This window comes from Neovison vison, chromosome 5 (genome assembly GCF_020171115.1).
Source record: "Neovison vison isolate M4711 chromosome 5, ASM_NN_V1, whole genome shotgun sequence".
In the NCBI taxonomy this organism is placed as follows: Eukaryota; Metazoa; Chordata; class Mammalia; order Carnivora; family Mustelidae; genus Neogale; species Neogale vison.
In genome coordinates this window covers 152,122,172-152,137,551 of record NC_058095.1, presented here as the reverse complement: position 1 = coordinate 152,137,551, position 15,380 = coordinate 152,122,172, and the positions used below count along the sequence as shown (strand labels likewise).

Sequence of the window (15,380 nt, the reverse complement as noted above, 5' to 3'; positions counted from 1 at the left end):
CAGACCGTTGCCTACAGTTGCCTTCCCAGTGCCTTCTGGCATGTGGAGTATTTCCTTCCGTGTGGTTTTCATCAAGTCTCATTCTGAAGAGGCCCCCAGCGGTTCCTGCAGAATCCAGATTGTAAACTCTGCGTTTAAGGCTCTATCGGCTGCACTCTGTGTTTCCCGGTGCCCAACCCTCCACTCTAGTGTTGGTGGTTGGAGGGGGTGGGTGCTTGTGTCGGTGATAGGCCACATTCATGTGCATGGGGGAGGGGGTCTTTGCCGCTCCCCCCCCCCCACTGTTCATCCCAGTCGGTTGCCTTTTCTTCTGTTGATTTAGGGAAATACCCACAGGACTTCTTTTTATGCTGATCTCAGGCTTCCCTATTTATGTGCAGGGCCGGTGCCCCCACTGCTCAGTAGCAGGTCAAGTGGGTGACTCTGTCCCCAGGACTATACTAAGGCCCTGGACAGCAGACTGTATCTGATCGTTCTTGTGCATAGTTCATGGCCCATGCTGGGCCCGTTATGGACGTCAGAAAAATACTGCATTGACTGAAGCAGCAGTTATAGGGGAGGATTGGGACCAGCAGAGGTGTGAGGGGACCCAGGCTGTACTGGAAGCCAGAGAAACGCAGTGAGGAAGCAGACTGGAGTGGGCATTCCTGGGACAGTGGACCTCGGAAAGGGTCTTTAGCTAGAGCACGCATAGATCTGCGTCTCCCCTTTTCTGTGTGTGCACCTGTGGACTTGATGGATCTGAGTAGGACATAGTCAAGGTAGACTCTGCTGGCCCAGCTCCTGGGCTGGGCTCTTGGGCCTTGCAGATGGAAACACCAGTCTTACTTGGTCAGTAGCATTAGTTTGGCCATTGTGAAATAAAGGAAGATTAAAACCATGTGGCTTTAATTTTTTTTTTTTAAAGATTTATTTATTTATTTATTTGACAGACAGACAGACAGTACAAGTAGGCAGAGAGGCAGGCAGAGAGCGAGGGGGAAGCAGGCTCCCTGCTGAGCAGAGAGCCCGATGCGGGGCTCAATCTCAGGACCCTGGGATCATGACCTGAGCCGAAGGTAGCGGCTTTAACCCACTGAGCCACCCAGGCGCCCCAAAACCATGTGGCTTTAAAGTGCTTCTTGAGTCAGAAGGCGGTCTGCAGACAGAATTCCCTTCTCTTTGGAGGTTAGTCTTTTCTTTCTTCTTGAGGTCTTCAACTGATTGAGTGAGGCCCACCCACCACGGTGGAGAATAATTTGCTTTATTTAAAGTTAGTCTCATCTGTAAAAGTACTTTCACTGTAACATCCAGATGTGTTTGCGCAAATGTCTGGGGACTCTGTCTTAGCCAAGTTGACACAGAAAATTAACTGCCACACCCGTCGGATCTCCCCAGATGTGACTCTGGGTTCACTTACTGCGTGTCTGGAAGCCATCTGTTTGTGGAGGTCGTCTCCTCAGTGAACTCTAGACTTCTGAGGAGTGGCTGCGGGGCCGTGTTCGTCTTTGTGCACCTCACGGATGGCTCACGCTCCGAAAACGCGCCACTGTAGGAAGTGTGCAGTTCTGCCACGTCTCTGACATTCTGCGGATATCCAGCAACTGAGTGTGGTTTTCGTGGGAAGCGCTAACTTTCATTCTCTGATGGATCATGTGGTGCATAAAATAGTGTAGCACGAATGGGACCTTGCAGAAGGTTTTCAGGGAGTTGGGGCCGTCACGTCACGGCAAGACTAAAGTCAGTTGGGAGGAGAAACTAACACTGGTCTTGGTTTATGCTGGACCTTTTGGGGGCACATTTGAAATTCATCGAGTCACTCCACAGGATAACTGAGCACCTGCCCTAGGCCTGGGGCTGTGCCAGCTGCATGTATTTGATGATAGTGCGCAGAGGTCCTTCCTGCTTGGTACTTATGTATCATTAAGTGGAGGCTCATAGGTACGCAAACGATGACCCTCACTGTTCATGTGTGCTTTGCGTCATCCGTCTTTTAAAGGGAAAGTCGGAGGTTCTCTTCAGACAGGCTGCTGTAATTTTGGAGGTAAGCTTCCTGGGAAGGCTGAAGGAGTGACCTGGAGAGTGACCTGTATTGGAGGTTTGCAGGGGTTGGGGGAGGGGCAGGGAGTAGGGGTAGGTAGGAGGCTGAAAGTTTACATTTTTGGGGTATGGTGGTTAGGTGGCAAGAGCTCCTAAAGAGGGCTTGGCACCAGAAGGGAGATCTGCGTGTCTGAGGAAGCAGAAGTGTTGGAGGCTGCAGAACAGAGCGCTGGTGGCCTCAGCCGGGGCAATGGCAGCCTCCAGGTACCACGAAGCTCACTCTGGCTGTAGCCTGGGGACTGGAGCAGAGGATATGGGGGTGGGGACCCAGGGCAGAGCCGGAAGGTGCTTCGAGAAGCTAATGCAGTCCAAGAGAGAGTGATGTGGTTTGGGTTGGGCTGCTGTAGACAGGGCCTGATGGGAGAGCCCTCCAGGAACATGTCTTGACTTTGGGTACCTGACAGAGGTAATAGGTGCCAAACAGAATGAATGGATCCGGTGTTCACTCTTCTTCCTTTCCCTGCCTGTCACTTAGATGTGTTAACATGCAGGGAGAGGTAACCATGGCAGCAGGGGAGGAAGCAAAGGTGTGCGGAGTCTGCTCACTGGGGGATCAGGACTGGGCGAGGTCTGACTCGTGGGGTCAGAAGCTTGAGGGGCACACGGGAACTCTGACTGTCTCTGACAGCCCGGACTCGGTGGGCTGGGCGGGCCCCCCAGCACGGTTCCGGGGACTGTCGCATTTGGCAGTTGCAGGAGCTAAACCCAGTAGACTTTTGCCCCTTCAGGCTGGCGCTATGGTCCGCAGCCCTGGGGCAAGGCCTCAGGTGGGCTGTAGAGTACACTGTTGTCTTTTCTACCCACACTTTTCCATTTCCTTTTTCCCACGTACTGAAAATGAGGGATTTGTTATGAGGTTAGAGGCCCAAGATGTTCCTTCTATTTTTCTCTTAGTGACATTGAACGGGTCCAATAGGATTATAAAAGATCTTGTCTTCACTTCAAAGCACTGGGAGTCTCGACGACGTCTACATCCAGTAAAGTGTGTCTTGGAGGTGATATTGTTCATAAAGCTGCTTAGGCTTTCTGCCCACCAGCCGCTCCGAAGTCAATCTTTCTGGCTTGAGTTCTGACGTCTGACACTTTCCCGCATGACCTGTTCCGGGTATGGGCTTCATGGCTGTTAATGGCAATTTAAAGTCCGCGTTCTCATCAGCCTGAGTCCTGGAGAAAAATCTGCCCAGCGCTGCTGGCCCCTGTACAAGGCGTTCATGTGTTGAATGGAGTCTTGTTTAACTGCTGGGAAACTGTGACTTCTTTCTCCACTCAGACCTATTATTTCTGGACAAATGCTCAATAGATTTACTTTCTCAAGATTTTTCTTCTCTTGAAGGTGGGAGAGGGATTGCTATTCTAATACGCACCTGCTGAATATTGAATTTTATACCTTGGTAATATGCTTATGCTATAAAATTGGAATTCTCTTCTGTCTCGACAAGATTTATAATATCTGTAACCTTCTGCTTGTTGCCTTGTTAACTTATGCTGCTTAAGACCGTAGCGATGTAGTTAGCGGTTAGACCCACTGGAACTGGTCACATGGTCTGTTTGTATCTTAGGGGCTGTCTGTTGATGTGCGGACCCTTTGCGAGGCTCAGTACTAATGTTGGAGCTGGGGCTCTTTGTAAGTGCATGAATGGCATTGTTTTCTCCCGTCGCCATGACTTGCTGTCCCCTTTGGGCACTCAGAAGTAAGGTGGGCAGTGCCAGCTGGGGCCATTGTGAGCCTGAGATGGGCTGAGAAGGCTGGGCTGGTTTAGTACTCGAGGGTATCAAGGTCAAGGCCTCTGGGAGAGTGCTGACTTAGGTGCTCATGGGTCGCTGAAGGGTTTTAAGCCTGGTGGGCCTCCTCAGTGTTTCAGTGGGATCAGCAGGGGGTGGGGTTTGGGGTAAGTTTGGTGCAGTTGGGGCTGCAGGGGAAGGAACTGGGAGGTACAGGGGGGCAGCCAAAAACTGTGTGAGTATCGTAAATAATTGCTGGTGAGATTCCAAAGTAACATTGTTTCAAGAGGAATGAAGAATTGGGAGGGAGCGGAATTGTGGCACAACCACAGGCAAGCGTCGCTCCCTGGGTGACGAAGGGAGAGGCGGTGGGAGAGAGAGTTTGGGTCAGGCTGGTTTTCAAGCCTGCAGGGGGGAGCCTTCATCCATCACCTGTCTGTTCTGCTGCCCTGCTCAGCACAGGCGTGGGGCAGGTTGCCAGGTTCCCAGCGAGCCCGGACCCCGGACGAGTGGGGACTGGGCAAGCAGACCCTGCCTCCTGCTGGCCGGCTCTTCGAGAAATGTGTGGGAGCGTGTTTTCCTGCACCGAAGAGACTTGGCATGGTCAGCTTTACTGGTTCTCGCCAAGTAGAATGTGGTACCTGATATGTAGCTTTGTGAATGGTAAACAAGATTTTAATGACTTCAAGCATGTTGACGATTTTTGGAGGAGCAGGTGACTTATGTGCTGTTTCCCTAAAATGGTTTCACGGGCTTACCTCAGCAGCTTCCCACGTTGGTTAGGGTTAGGTTTGCCCCGTGGGTCCTAGAGTACTCTTGTGTAAGCTGCGTACACAGGGTACGTGATTTTTCTCTTTTGCACAAATCTTCCTAAGGTTGTGTGTCAGTTTCCTAGGGGTCCTGGGACAAAGTTTCTGGAAACTGGGTGGATCAGAGCAACAGAAATTTGTGGTTTCACAGTTCTGGAGGCCAGAAGCCTGAAATTCAGCTGCCCTCAGGGTCACCATCCCTCTGAAACCTACAAGGGAGAAGTCTTCCTCACGTTGTCCGGCTTCCGGTGGTTGTGGGCAGACCTTGACGTTCCTCTGCTTGCTGTCCCGTCACTCTGATCTCTGTCTTCATCAGACAGCTGATGCTTTCTGCCTGTGTGTCTCTGCATCTTCTTCTGACTTAAGATTTTATTTATTTATTTTTAAAAATTTATTTATTTGACAGAGAGAGAGTGATCATAAGTAGGCAGAGAGAAAAGGGGAAGCAGGCTCCCTGTTGAGCAGGGAGCCCAATGTGGGGCTCGATCCCAGGACCCTGAGATCATGACCCAAGCCGCAGAGAGAGGCTTTAACCCACTGAGCCATGCAGGCGCCCCTTCAAGATTTTATTTTTAAGTAATCTCTGGACCCAACGTGGGGCTCACCTTCACAGCCCCGAGATCAAGAGCTGCACACTCTACTGACTGAGCCCGCCGGGTGCCCCTCTTTGTCTTCTTCTAAGGACACCAGTCGCACTGGATTTAGAACTCCCTCTAAAGTTCTGCTCCGCCACGATCACACCTTAGTCACATCTGCAATGACCCCATTTCTAAATAAAGTCAAAATTTGAGGTAATCGGGTTTATAACTTTACCACATCTTTTCGGGGAGGACAGAGTTCACCCTCTAAGAAGTTCCGTGGCTGGCATTTTATTCTGTGGTGTCAGAGACCCAGATGCTTTCTTTTATTATTATTATTATTTTAAGATTTTAATTTATTTATTAGAGAGAGAGAGCGTGTGCACAAGCAGGCAGAGAGGCAGTGGGAGAGGGAGAAGCAGGCTTCCCTCTGAGCAGGAAGCCTAACATGGGGCTTGACTACAGGACCCTGGGATCATGACCTGAGCCGAGGGCAGACGCTTAACCGACTGAGCCATCCAGGCGCCCCTGCAGATGCTGACTTTTTTATTATTTCACTCTGTGGGGCCTTGACTAAGCTGGCAACTTCGAAGCCACTGGGCAGAAAAAGGGTTCTCAGACATTGTCACTTTCCACTGGTCTGTACTGAATCACGTGGCTACACACTGCTCCCTGGGAGGCTGGGAAGGAGGGTCCCTTTTCCAAGCTGCCATGTGCCAGCTGAAAACTAGGGCTTTGTTTCTATAGGAGCACGGGTGCAGCCATGAGGGCCGTTACCAGTCTCTGCCACACGTTCAGTGATTTGGGGGTAGGGGTGGCTTTGGTTGTTTATCCCGTTTCTGTGCCAATGCACTCTTCTTGAATTTTGTCTAGCTTTTGCAGAACAAGGAGTTTTCCTGTATGTGATTATGTTACATTTGTAACAGTTAGCAGGGCTTCATTTAAAGATTTTATTTATTTATTTGACAGATCACAAATAGGCAGAGAGGCAGGCAGAGAGAGGGGAAGGGAAGCAGGCTCCCTGCTGAGCAGAGAGTCCTGCGGGGCTGGATCCCAGGACCCTGAGATCACGACCTGAACTGAAGGCAGAGGCTTTAACCCGCTGAGCCACCCAGGCGCCCCTGCCCCGCCCAGGGCTTCATTTAATTCAGTCCGACTGCAGCCTTGAGCTGCTAACTTGTGGGGAAAAGGGAAGGGAGTGGAAGATGTGGCTGTTTCTGCTGTCCAGGGTATTTACTAAGGAGAAGAGTTGAGGGATAATGAGAAATGCTTATAAAATATTTTTTTTTATAAGAGATAGAAACTTGTTAGGAGCTTTTCTTTCTTTCTCTCTCTCTCTCTCTTTTTTTTTTTTTTAAAAGAATGATGATGGGGGCAGGGCACCTGGGTGGCTCAGTGGGTTAAGCGTCTGCCTTCGGCTCAGGTCATCATCTTGGGGTCCTGGGATTGAGCCCCAAATCAGGCTCCCTGCTCAATGGGGAGTCTACTTCTTCCTCTTCCTCCCCGCTCCCTGCACATCCATACATGCTCTCTGTCTCAGATTAGAAAAATAAAAAAGAATGATGACAAAGGATAGTTAATGACAAATGATACACTGATTTGGACATGTACAGGGAGAGCATGAACCTAAGTGCCCAGGGAAAGGTCACCACAAATAAATGGGCAGAGCCCGGTTTTTCATCCGGAGTCGCTGCCCCTGGCCTCGTGTTCCCAGCCTGTCCTTTGGGGCCAACCGGATTCCTGAAGGTGGTTGGGGAGTGGGTGGGGGGCGACGCTGGCCTTCATCTTTGTGTTCCCAGCCTCTGGCGTGGTGCTTGGCACATGGTGGGATTAGGTCAATATTTATGGAATCATTTTCTACCAACTCCCCTGTTTATTGTTGGTAACACAGAAGTAAAACGCAAATGTCCGGGTTCTAAATGTGTTCACTGTTTGGAGCTGTATTTTCTTTTCAGGGAAGGTTCAGGACCCTTGTTGGGAGGGTTACGGAGATAACTTTGTGAACTCTTTATTTCTGTCTATGCGTTCTATTATACAATTACCTGATGTATCCTGTGTCGTGATTGCTGCCAAGCCTTCAGATACAGTTGGTGAAGGGGTAGACGGGCTGTGTAAAATGCTCCACGGCAGATTCCCAGGGAAGCAATTACTCTCGTGTGTGTCTCGTTCCCACAGCTCAGCCCGCCTTTTTCCTTCTTCTGCAGAACTTTCTGTTGCTTGACGAGATCTCACAGCGCACCCCTCAGCTGCCATCAGATGGTAAAACCATAGTGCACGTGCAGGACGTCACTGCCTTTTGGGATAAGGTACGTATCACCCCTCATGAGATCACAGCTGCTGTAGGATGACTGGTCACGTGGATGTGAATTTTGAGATTTTTCTCTCACCGTATAAAATGTGACCGGCCGCATTTGCTTGAAAGTGTGTTATAAAAAAGCTCAAAATCAGGAATAAGGTTTGCAACTGATAAAGTATAAAATCAGTTAAAGGCATTTGATGTGTTGTTCCCTATCTTTAAGAGAACTTTCCATGTATTACCACATTTTTTCGGAATGAGTACGTAAGTTGGCGATGTTAGAATTTACAGGATTGAACAGAAGAATGATACAGTACACACAGATTAACTAAGATACATACTCTTATGGAGGAGAGACTTTGGGGAATCAGTGTATGTTTTTTATGTTGACGTCGTTGCTGTGGGGTAGGGCGATGGCTCCCCTGTGCTCAGCTTCTGGAAGTTTTCCAGCTGCTTTGGTGGCAGCCAAGGTCAGGGAGGAGGGAGCAGGTGGGACTAGTCAATGCCGATGATTTCCAGCTTAAGGGTTTCACTCCGTGGCAAGCTGACAGATAGAATAAGTGAGGTCATGAGGGTTTTCTGACACTTGGCTTTTTTATGACATTGAGGCAAATGAGAAAAACAGGAGAGACTGTGCTCGCCTTCTCAGCCTTGCAGGCCCCGTGCGGCCTCCCTTGTCCACAGCTGAACCGCTTTCCTGGCCTGCTTCTGTGGTCTTCTTTGTGCATTCTCCCGTCAGAGTCTGGGTTAGTCAGGAAAACAGAGCTCACACCATGAGAAAGGGAGTTCATCACCTAAGCAGAGAAAGAACAAAGGAGCAAAGAGGGCAAAGGGTGGTGTGTGAGGCAACCCAGAGATGAGCGAAGGCGGGAGGGATGCCGGGAGGAGGTGGCCTCTGCCAGAGGGTCACCCATCTGAAGCACAGCTCAGGAGCCTGGCAGCCAGCAGGAGTGGGGGCGGTGGAGGGAGGGCCTGCTCTGTGGGCCCCGCAGAGGGGATGCAGCGGTGGGGGGGGGCTGTGGGTGCCAGCCTCCTGTGTCTCCAAATGCAGAGGGCCACGTCAGGCACGGTCGCACGTGGACGCTCACACCAGCTGTTAACGCACCGGACTGTTTTTTTGTTAGTGTGGCAGATTGCCTCCTGCCGGAGAGTTCTCCTTGTGATACACCTTGAGCCCTTCTAGAAAGCACCGCTGAAGTTTCCGTCTGCGAATGCCCCTGAGTTAGAAAGCACTGAGGTCGTGACCACCTCCCGTGGGAGGTGACTCATTACCAAACTGCTTCCATGCCAAACCCTGCAGCCCTGTTAAGTGAGCAGTTCTGTTTGCTTCTCTAGTACTTACAAACATGTTCTTGACTTTTTTTTCCCACGGCTTGTCTTGTAGCAGTGGACACCCCATTCTGGTGTCTTGGCTGCATCCGTGCAAGGATCGTGCCTCACGCTGGGAGTGATGACGGCCTGTATGATTAGGCCACAGAGGCGAGAGTCTTGGGTGAGGGAGGGGCACAGACCTTGGGGGTTTGGGAGGGAAGCTGAGGCCAAACGCGGCGCTTGCTGGGCTGGGCAGCGGAAGGGCGTGGACGTTCTGAGCAGCTGCGCCAGACGGCCGGGTGGGTAACTGGGCAAAGGTCTCACCCACGGGGGTTCATTCATGAAACGAATGTACTTGGTTTCAGTCTGTCAGCTTTGAAGTGCATGGTCCGGTGGGAGCCTGCAAGCTGCCACAGGGCAGGGGTGATTCATCTGTGTGGCTCAGGGCTGCCTCCCCAGGGCCCAGCAGGTGACTGGCACCGTGAGGGGGCATCGCATAGTGATGCCAGAGCGGCCCTCAACTGGCAGATGCTGCCCCCTGCTGGTCACGCTCTAGCAGCGCCTGATCCTGAAGTCCCCCCAGGGAAGTGAATCCTGTCCAGCCCCGCAAGAAATTCTGGGGTGCGGGGAGCAGGAAGCCGGTGTGGGCTTGTGACGGCTGGTTTGTAGTCGTAACTGGAGTCAAATGTAGCAAAATTGGAACGAATTAGTTATGAGACATGAGGAAAGGAGTGGAGAAGCTTAAACGTTTCTACATATGGACATCCAGCTTCTTAATAGTTCTAGAATTCTCATAAACTCTGAGGCTGGTTTTCCTTTGGCGATGGAGTGTAATTATCACTGTTTTAGTCCGTACCCATTTTGTAATCCGTTCAGTTCTTTCCGGAGAAGTTTTTTTCATTTTGAAAATGATCCAGACCTTTTATTTCTCCTGCTGTGCTTTTAGTCTCTCGGGCATTTTTGTAACTGCATGTAGCCACCCAGGAAGCAGGGAGGGGTCCTGAAGGTCAGGCCCGGAACGTCCCGGTCTGCACGTGTTTGTGGAAGGTTAGCTCCGCTGCCCAATCTCCACTGCTTTCGCGTCTCCGTGGGTTGGATTCTTCCTACCGCCGTCCTGGGTGGTTGTACTTGCCGGGATTGTTCTGAAGAGCAGCTTCTGCCCTTTGTTTTTGAAGAATCCTTTTCTAGAATGCCGGAGGTGGCGTTGCCTTGGATCAGCTCTTGGTCAGTTTCCTGTGATAAGGGAGGCCGTTTCCTCACCTGTGTCTGCAGAACACGAGTCCTTTACTAGCGGCCTTCCCAAAGGGCTTGGGATCCTGATACCTGCGCTAGATCCCCAGCCATGGGGCTGTGCCTAGTCAGTACCCACAGAAGGATCTCATGGGAAGGTAGGTGGGGATCATAACAGGGCGAGCAAAGCCCACAGTCAGGATTATCCCCAAATAGTAGCACCTTCTTAAATTTCACCTTAAGCAGTTCCTATCCATCTTTTTCTGGGTTTGGACAAACATTCTCGTAGTTGGCCCCTACTACTACTGTAGTCTCAATTTGAACTGTCCTTCTTCGTACCCTTGACCTTTTGCTTCAAAGATAGGTAAATCCAAGTATTGCTTGAAAAGGAAACCTCATTTCAGTTTTTACCATGCTCTGCTAAACTCCCTTATTCAATACACCCTTCACTCAGCAAGTGATTTTCTGATATTTGGAAGTTCTCTATGGAAGCGAATCTAATTTGACCCCTTAACAGATTGAATGCAGAACTGTAAAACTGAACTTTTTTCTTTTTTTTTTTTTTTAACATGGGCTCTTAGAATTTTCTTTTTTTCTTTTTTTTTTTTTTTAAGATTTTATTTATTTATTTGACAGACAGAGATCACAAGCAGGCAGAGAGGCAGGCAGGCAGAGAGAGGAGGAAGCAGGCTCCCCGCTGAGCAGAGAGCCCGATGCGGGACTCGATCCCAGGACCCTGAGATCACGACCCGAGCCGAAGGCAGCGGCTTAACCCACTGAGCCACCCAGGCGCCCAACATGGGCTCTTAGAATTTTCTTAACCCAATGTCTCTTTAACTTAGATTTTTTTAAAAAGATTTTTATTTATTTGAGAGAGAGGGAGAAGCAAATGCCCCGCTGAGCAGTGAGGCTGATGTGGGGCTTGATCCCAGGACCCTGACATCATGACGTGAGCTGAAAGCAGATGCTTCACTGACTAAGCCACGCAGGCACCCCTTTATCTTAGAATTTATAGAATGTTCAGGAATACAACCTCTGATTAGCATGATCTTTGCTTTATCCTTTTTCCTTGTGTTGGGTTCTGTGCTGTCGTGCATACCTCCTCGTGTCCTTAACAGGAGAAGTGCTTTGCTGTCCCTGTTTAGGACAGGTAATAAAGACATGCTACCTTTAGAAAAGTCGGACTTTATATCCCTGTGGCCCACAATTCCATTCTCATTTAGGCGTTGTTTTTGTTGGTGTTAAATTTGAGCTGTGATTACAACCTTGGCCATCGTTGGCAGGAGTCTTGGTGCCCAGAGTGACCTTATAATGTAAAGTACCTTCTTGGCTTCTGTGAGCATTACTGAGATTCCTTCCTTATCAAAGGAGGGTGGGGAGGTTATTGGAGCTTTCAAATTACTTACCAGCCAAGGGCCCCCTGCATGCCATGTACTTATGCTGCCACCTTGTGGAGGCTAATGGAATAGAAGATTAAAACCAAGGGTCATAATGTAAAATTTTAAAAACCGCCTATACTAAATACGCATCAAAACCACCATGAGATACTACCTCACGCTGGTCAGACTGACTCAAATTAACAATTCAGGAAACAACAGATGTTGTTGAGGATGGGGGGAAAGGGGAACCTTCTCCCACTGCCCTCGGGAATGCAAGCTGGTGTAGCCACTTTGGAAAGCAGTGTGGGTTCCTCAAGAAGTTAAAAATAGAGCTGTCTTATGACTCAGCAATTGCACTAGTAGGTGTTTATCTAAAGGATACAAACACAGTGCTTCGAAGGGACACGTGCACCCCAATGTTTATAGCAGCAATGTCCACAGTAGCCAAACTATGGAAAGAGCCCAGATGTCCATCGACAGATGAACGGATAAAGAAGATGTGAGCTATATATACACACATACTTATACACACACAACACACGCACACAATGGGATATTATTAGCCATCAAAAAGACTGAAACCTCGCCATTTGCAACAACGTAGATGGAGCTAGAGAGGGTATTATGCTAAGCAAAATAAGTCAGAGAAAGACAATTATGTGATTTCACTCATGTGGAATTTAAGTAACAAAACAGATGAACATAGGGGAAGGAAAGAAAAAAAGATAAAAGATACAAACAGGGAAGCAAAGCATAAGACACTCTTAACTACAGGAAACTGAGGGCTGCTGGAGGGGAGGTGGGGGGGATGGGGCAACTGGGTGATGGGCGTTAAGGAGGGCACGTGAGGAGACGAGCACTGGGTGTTACATTCAGCTGGTGAATCACTGATCTCTTCCTCTGACACTAATAATATACCGTATGTATATGAAATTGAATTTAAATAAAATATTAAAATTGTGACCCAAAACCCCCTCCTCTACTGAATGTTCTGTTATTTTCTTTTCATGTTACCATGTACTAAGAAAACTTCATGTCGAGGAAATACCTACCATTTAAATTCTGTGGGTGTTGAGAACAGGGTTCATACCCAAATGATAAGAGATCTTCAAAAGATCTTCAAAAAAGAGGTCTTCAAAAGGCAGCTAAACCCCAGAGAAAGAGTTGAGTGAAAAGCACTCCTGGGACACAGAATCTTCAGATAGGAAAGATAGAGATGTGGGTTATGTTCACGTATGAGTGGCTATGATTTTATTTTCTTCTTGAGGTAATTTGTGTTACTTTATTCAAATGAGTGTCTTTTTTTAAACTTCATTCCGAAGACATCAGAAACGCCAACCCTACAAGACCTTTCCTTTACTGTGAGGCCGGGGGAATTGTTAGCAGTGATCGGACCTGTGGGAGCAGGAAAGGTAAGTCATAATGCCTTGTGACAGCTCACTGCCATGCCACATCCCATATTAAATTCTTGAGGTTACGCTTTGTGTCACACAGTTTTGAATTGGGTCTATCTAGAATGTGTTTCTCAAAAGGGGTTCCATGGAGCCTCAGCTTTGCAAGAAGGTTACACAGCAAATCAAGCTGCTCAGTGTGTGTTGTGTTTTTCCTGGTGCATCAAGTCACACAGTTTGAAAATGCTTGTCTGGATATCTCAGTGAAGCAGATTCTTCATGTGACTGCTATTTGAGATAGAACAGCCAAGAAAATGGGACTTACTTTTGTCAGAGCAGGACCTGTAGGAAACCTGGAGGTTGTAAAGGCCCTTCTGGAAAGCTTTAAACATTTCCTTAGATGACTCTCCCTTGTCACATCACCGCACAGGTGGTAATTGTATTGCCGTGTGCATGGCGCTGTGCTGGGAGCAAAAGATACACATGTGAGAAGGCTCAGACTCATTTGCCCTCTAGAAGCAACCAGGTCCTGGGGCAAGACAGATGGGCCAAAGGAATTTTTCAGTTCAGCGTTCGGAGCATTCTGATAGTAGTAGGCACAGACATACCATGTCCGCGTGTTGTGAAAGACTTCAAGGAAGTGCGCATGCCGCACTTAGCCTCATGCATCGGAAACAAAAATAGGGGAAGTTAAGTGTAGAATATATGAATGATGGGATAATTATTGCAGATGGATTTTCTCTCTGCCAGCCTGACTCACTTCAGAGTTTCTGCTGCGTGGGATAGAGGGTTTACACATAGCCTTCCAGAAACCAAGTGTCTTTTCAATAAGGGAGGCCTGGGTGCAGGGCCCCCTCCGTGCTTACAAAGCCCGGATCGGACTTACGCAGTGCAGAGCACGCCAGCCTTCTCCTCGATTGGCCAACATTCTCAGTCCCAAGTAAACCCTTTCATCTGGGGGAGATGCCCCTGGGCAGAGCAGGCTGATACTCACTCTTGTGGGCTTTGAAATTTTTGATTGCACCTTCCAGGGCTGTCCTGTATTGTATTGAAAGGGAAGGAGCTCTGAGGGGTCTCAAAGGCCCGGGGCCGGGGCAGGCTGGGGATGGCGGTGGCCAGCTCTGTGCCGGGTGCTGCTGCCGACAGGGACTCGTTTGCCGTCTGTTTCAGTCGTCGCTGTTGAGCACCGTCCTCGGCGAGCTGCCCCGGAGCCGGGGGCTGGTCAGCGTGCATGGAAGGATCGCCTACGTTTCTCAGCAGCCCTGGGTGTTTTCGGGAACTGTGAGGAGTAACATTTTATTTGGGAAGAAATATGAGAAGGAACGATACGAGAAAGTGATAAAGGCCTGCGCTTTGAGAAAGGTAAGGACTCCGCGGTTACCTGTCACTGGAGCGTCGGATGGTAATAGTGTTGGTGTAAAGGACAGGGCTTAGTTCCTTTTTTATGTTTGGAAGATCTCTGGACGTCATTTAACGCTTCAAGCTGGTCTTGTGGGCAACTGCCCTGTATTCCTCTGCACGTGTACACTCCTGTTTTAATCCTGATGTGATGACAACATTCACTGGGTGCTTTTTTTGGTTGTGTTTTATTCTTTTTTTTTTTTTTTTAAGATTTTATTTATTTATTTGACAGAGATCACAAGTAGGCAGAGAGGCAGGCAGAGAGAGAGGGGGAAGCAGGCTTTCTGCTGAGCAGAGAGCCCAACTTGGGACTCAATCCCAGGACCCTGAGATCATGACCCGAGCCGAAGGTAGAGGCTCAACTCAATGAGCCACCCAGACGCCCCTTTATTCCCTTTAAAAAAAAAAAAAAAAAAAGACTTTATTTATTTGGAGAGTGTGAGTGAGGGGAGGGGTAGAGGAAGAGGGAGAATGTCAAGCAGACCCCACGCTGAGCGCAGAGCCCGACGTGAGGCTTGATCCTGTGACCCTGAGATCACGTCCGGAGCCGAAATCAAGAGCTGGCCTCTTAACCGACGGAGCCACACCGGTGCCCGAGTTTTACTCACTTTCAACTTTTTAAAGGGACAGTTAAAAAAAAAATTGGCAAGTCAGAGTCGTGTAATGACCCGTTGTGTACCCATCCCCCAGCTTCAGCCATGCTCTGCTGGGGGTGGGGGGGGTCTGTCCGCCCTGGTGCCCCTGCTCTCTGGCCAGCCCCATCCACACCCCAAATTCTGATGCAGAACCTAGACCTCATATAGTTCATCTGCACATAGTTCCTTAGTTCTCTGAAAGGTAAGAACGCCTTTGAAAAGAAACCATGTTATCGTCCTTGAAAAATGGCCCCAATTCCTTAATATTATCAGCGTTCTGGTCAGGTTTCCATTTTGCTAATTACCTCGCGAGGGGATCTTGTCAGCTGTTGGTCTGAATCGGACTCCATGTAAGGTCTATGCTTCGCACTTGCTTCATCCATCTTCTGGGTCCCTTTTGGTCCATAGGTCTCCTCTCTGCTTGATTTTTCACGTGTGATTTATTATTTAAAGAAAAGGAAATGCTTTAAATTTCTTTGGAGTACTACGTCCTTTCACAAGGGGAGAGATTGTTTGCAGAAATGACATTGTTTTGCAGAAAATGACAAG

General features: G+C 49.0%; 1 protein-coding gene across 3 annotated transcripts in view; it reads left to right on the top strand.

The window, feature by feature from the left end:
- ABCC4 (ATP binding cassette subfamily C member 4) overlaps window positions 1-15,380 on the top strand; it is a 243,967-nt gene that overhangs the window by 75,490 nt on the left and 153,097 nt on the right. For all 3 annotated transcript variants that reach the window (XM_044249963.1, XM_044249962.1, XM_044249964.1), the window contains exons 9-11: window positions 7,393-7,494; window positions 12,727-12,816; window positions 13,966-14,157. In XM_044249963.1, the coding sequence (XP_044105898.1) occupies window positions 7,393-7,494; window positions 12,727-12,816; window positions 13,966-14,157 (384 nt within the window). The remainder of the gene's footprint in view (window positions 1-7,392; window positions 7,495-12,726; window positions 12,817-13,965; window positions 14,158-15,380) is intronic.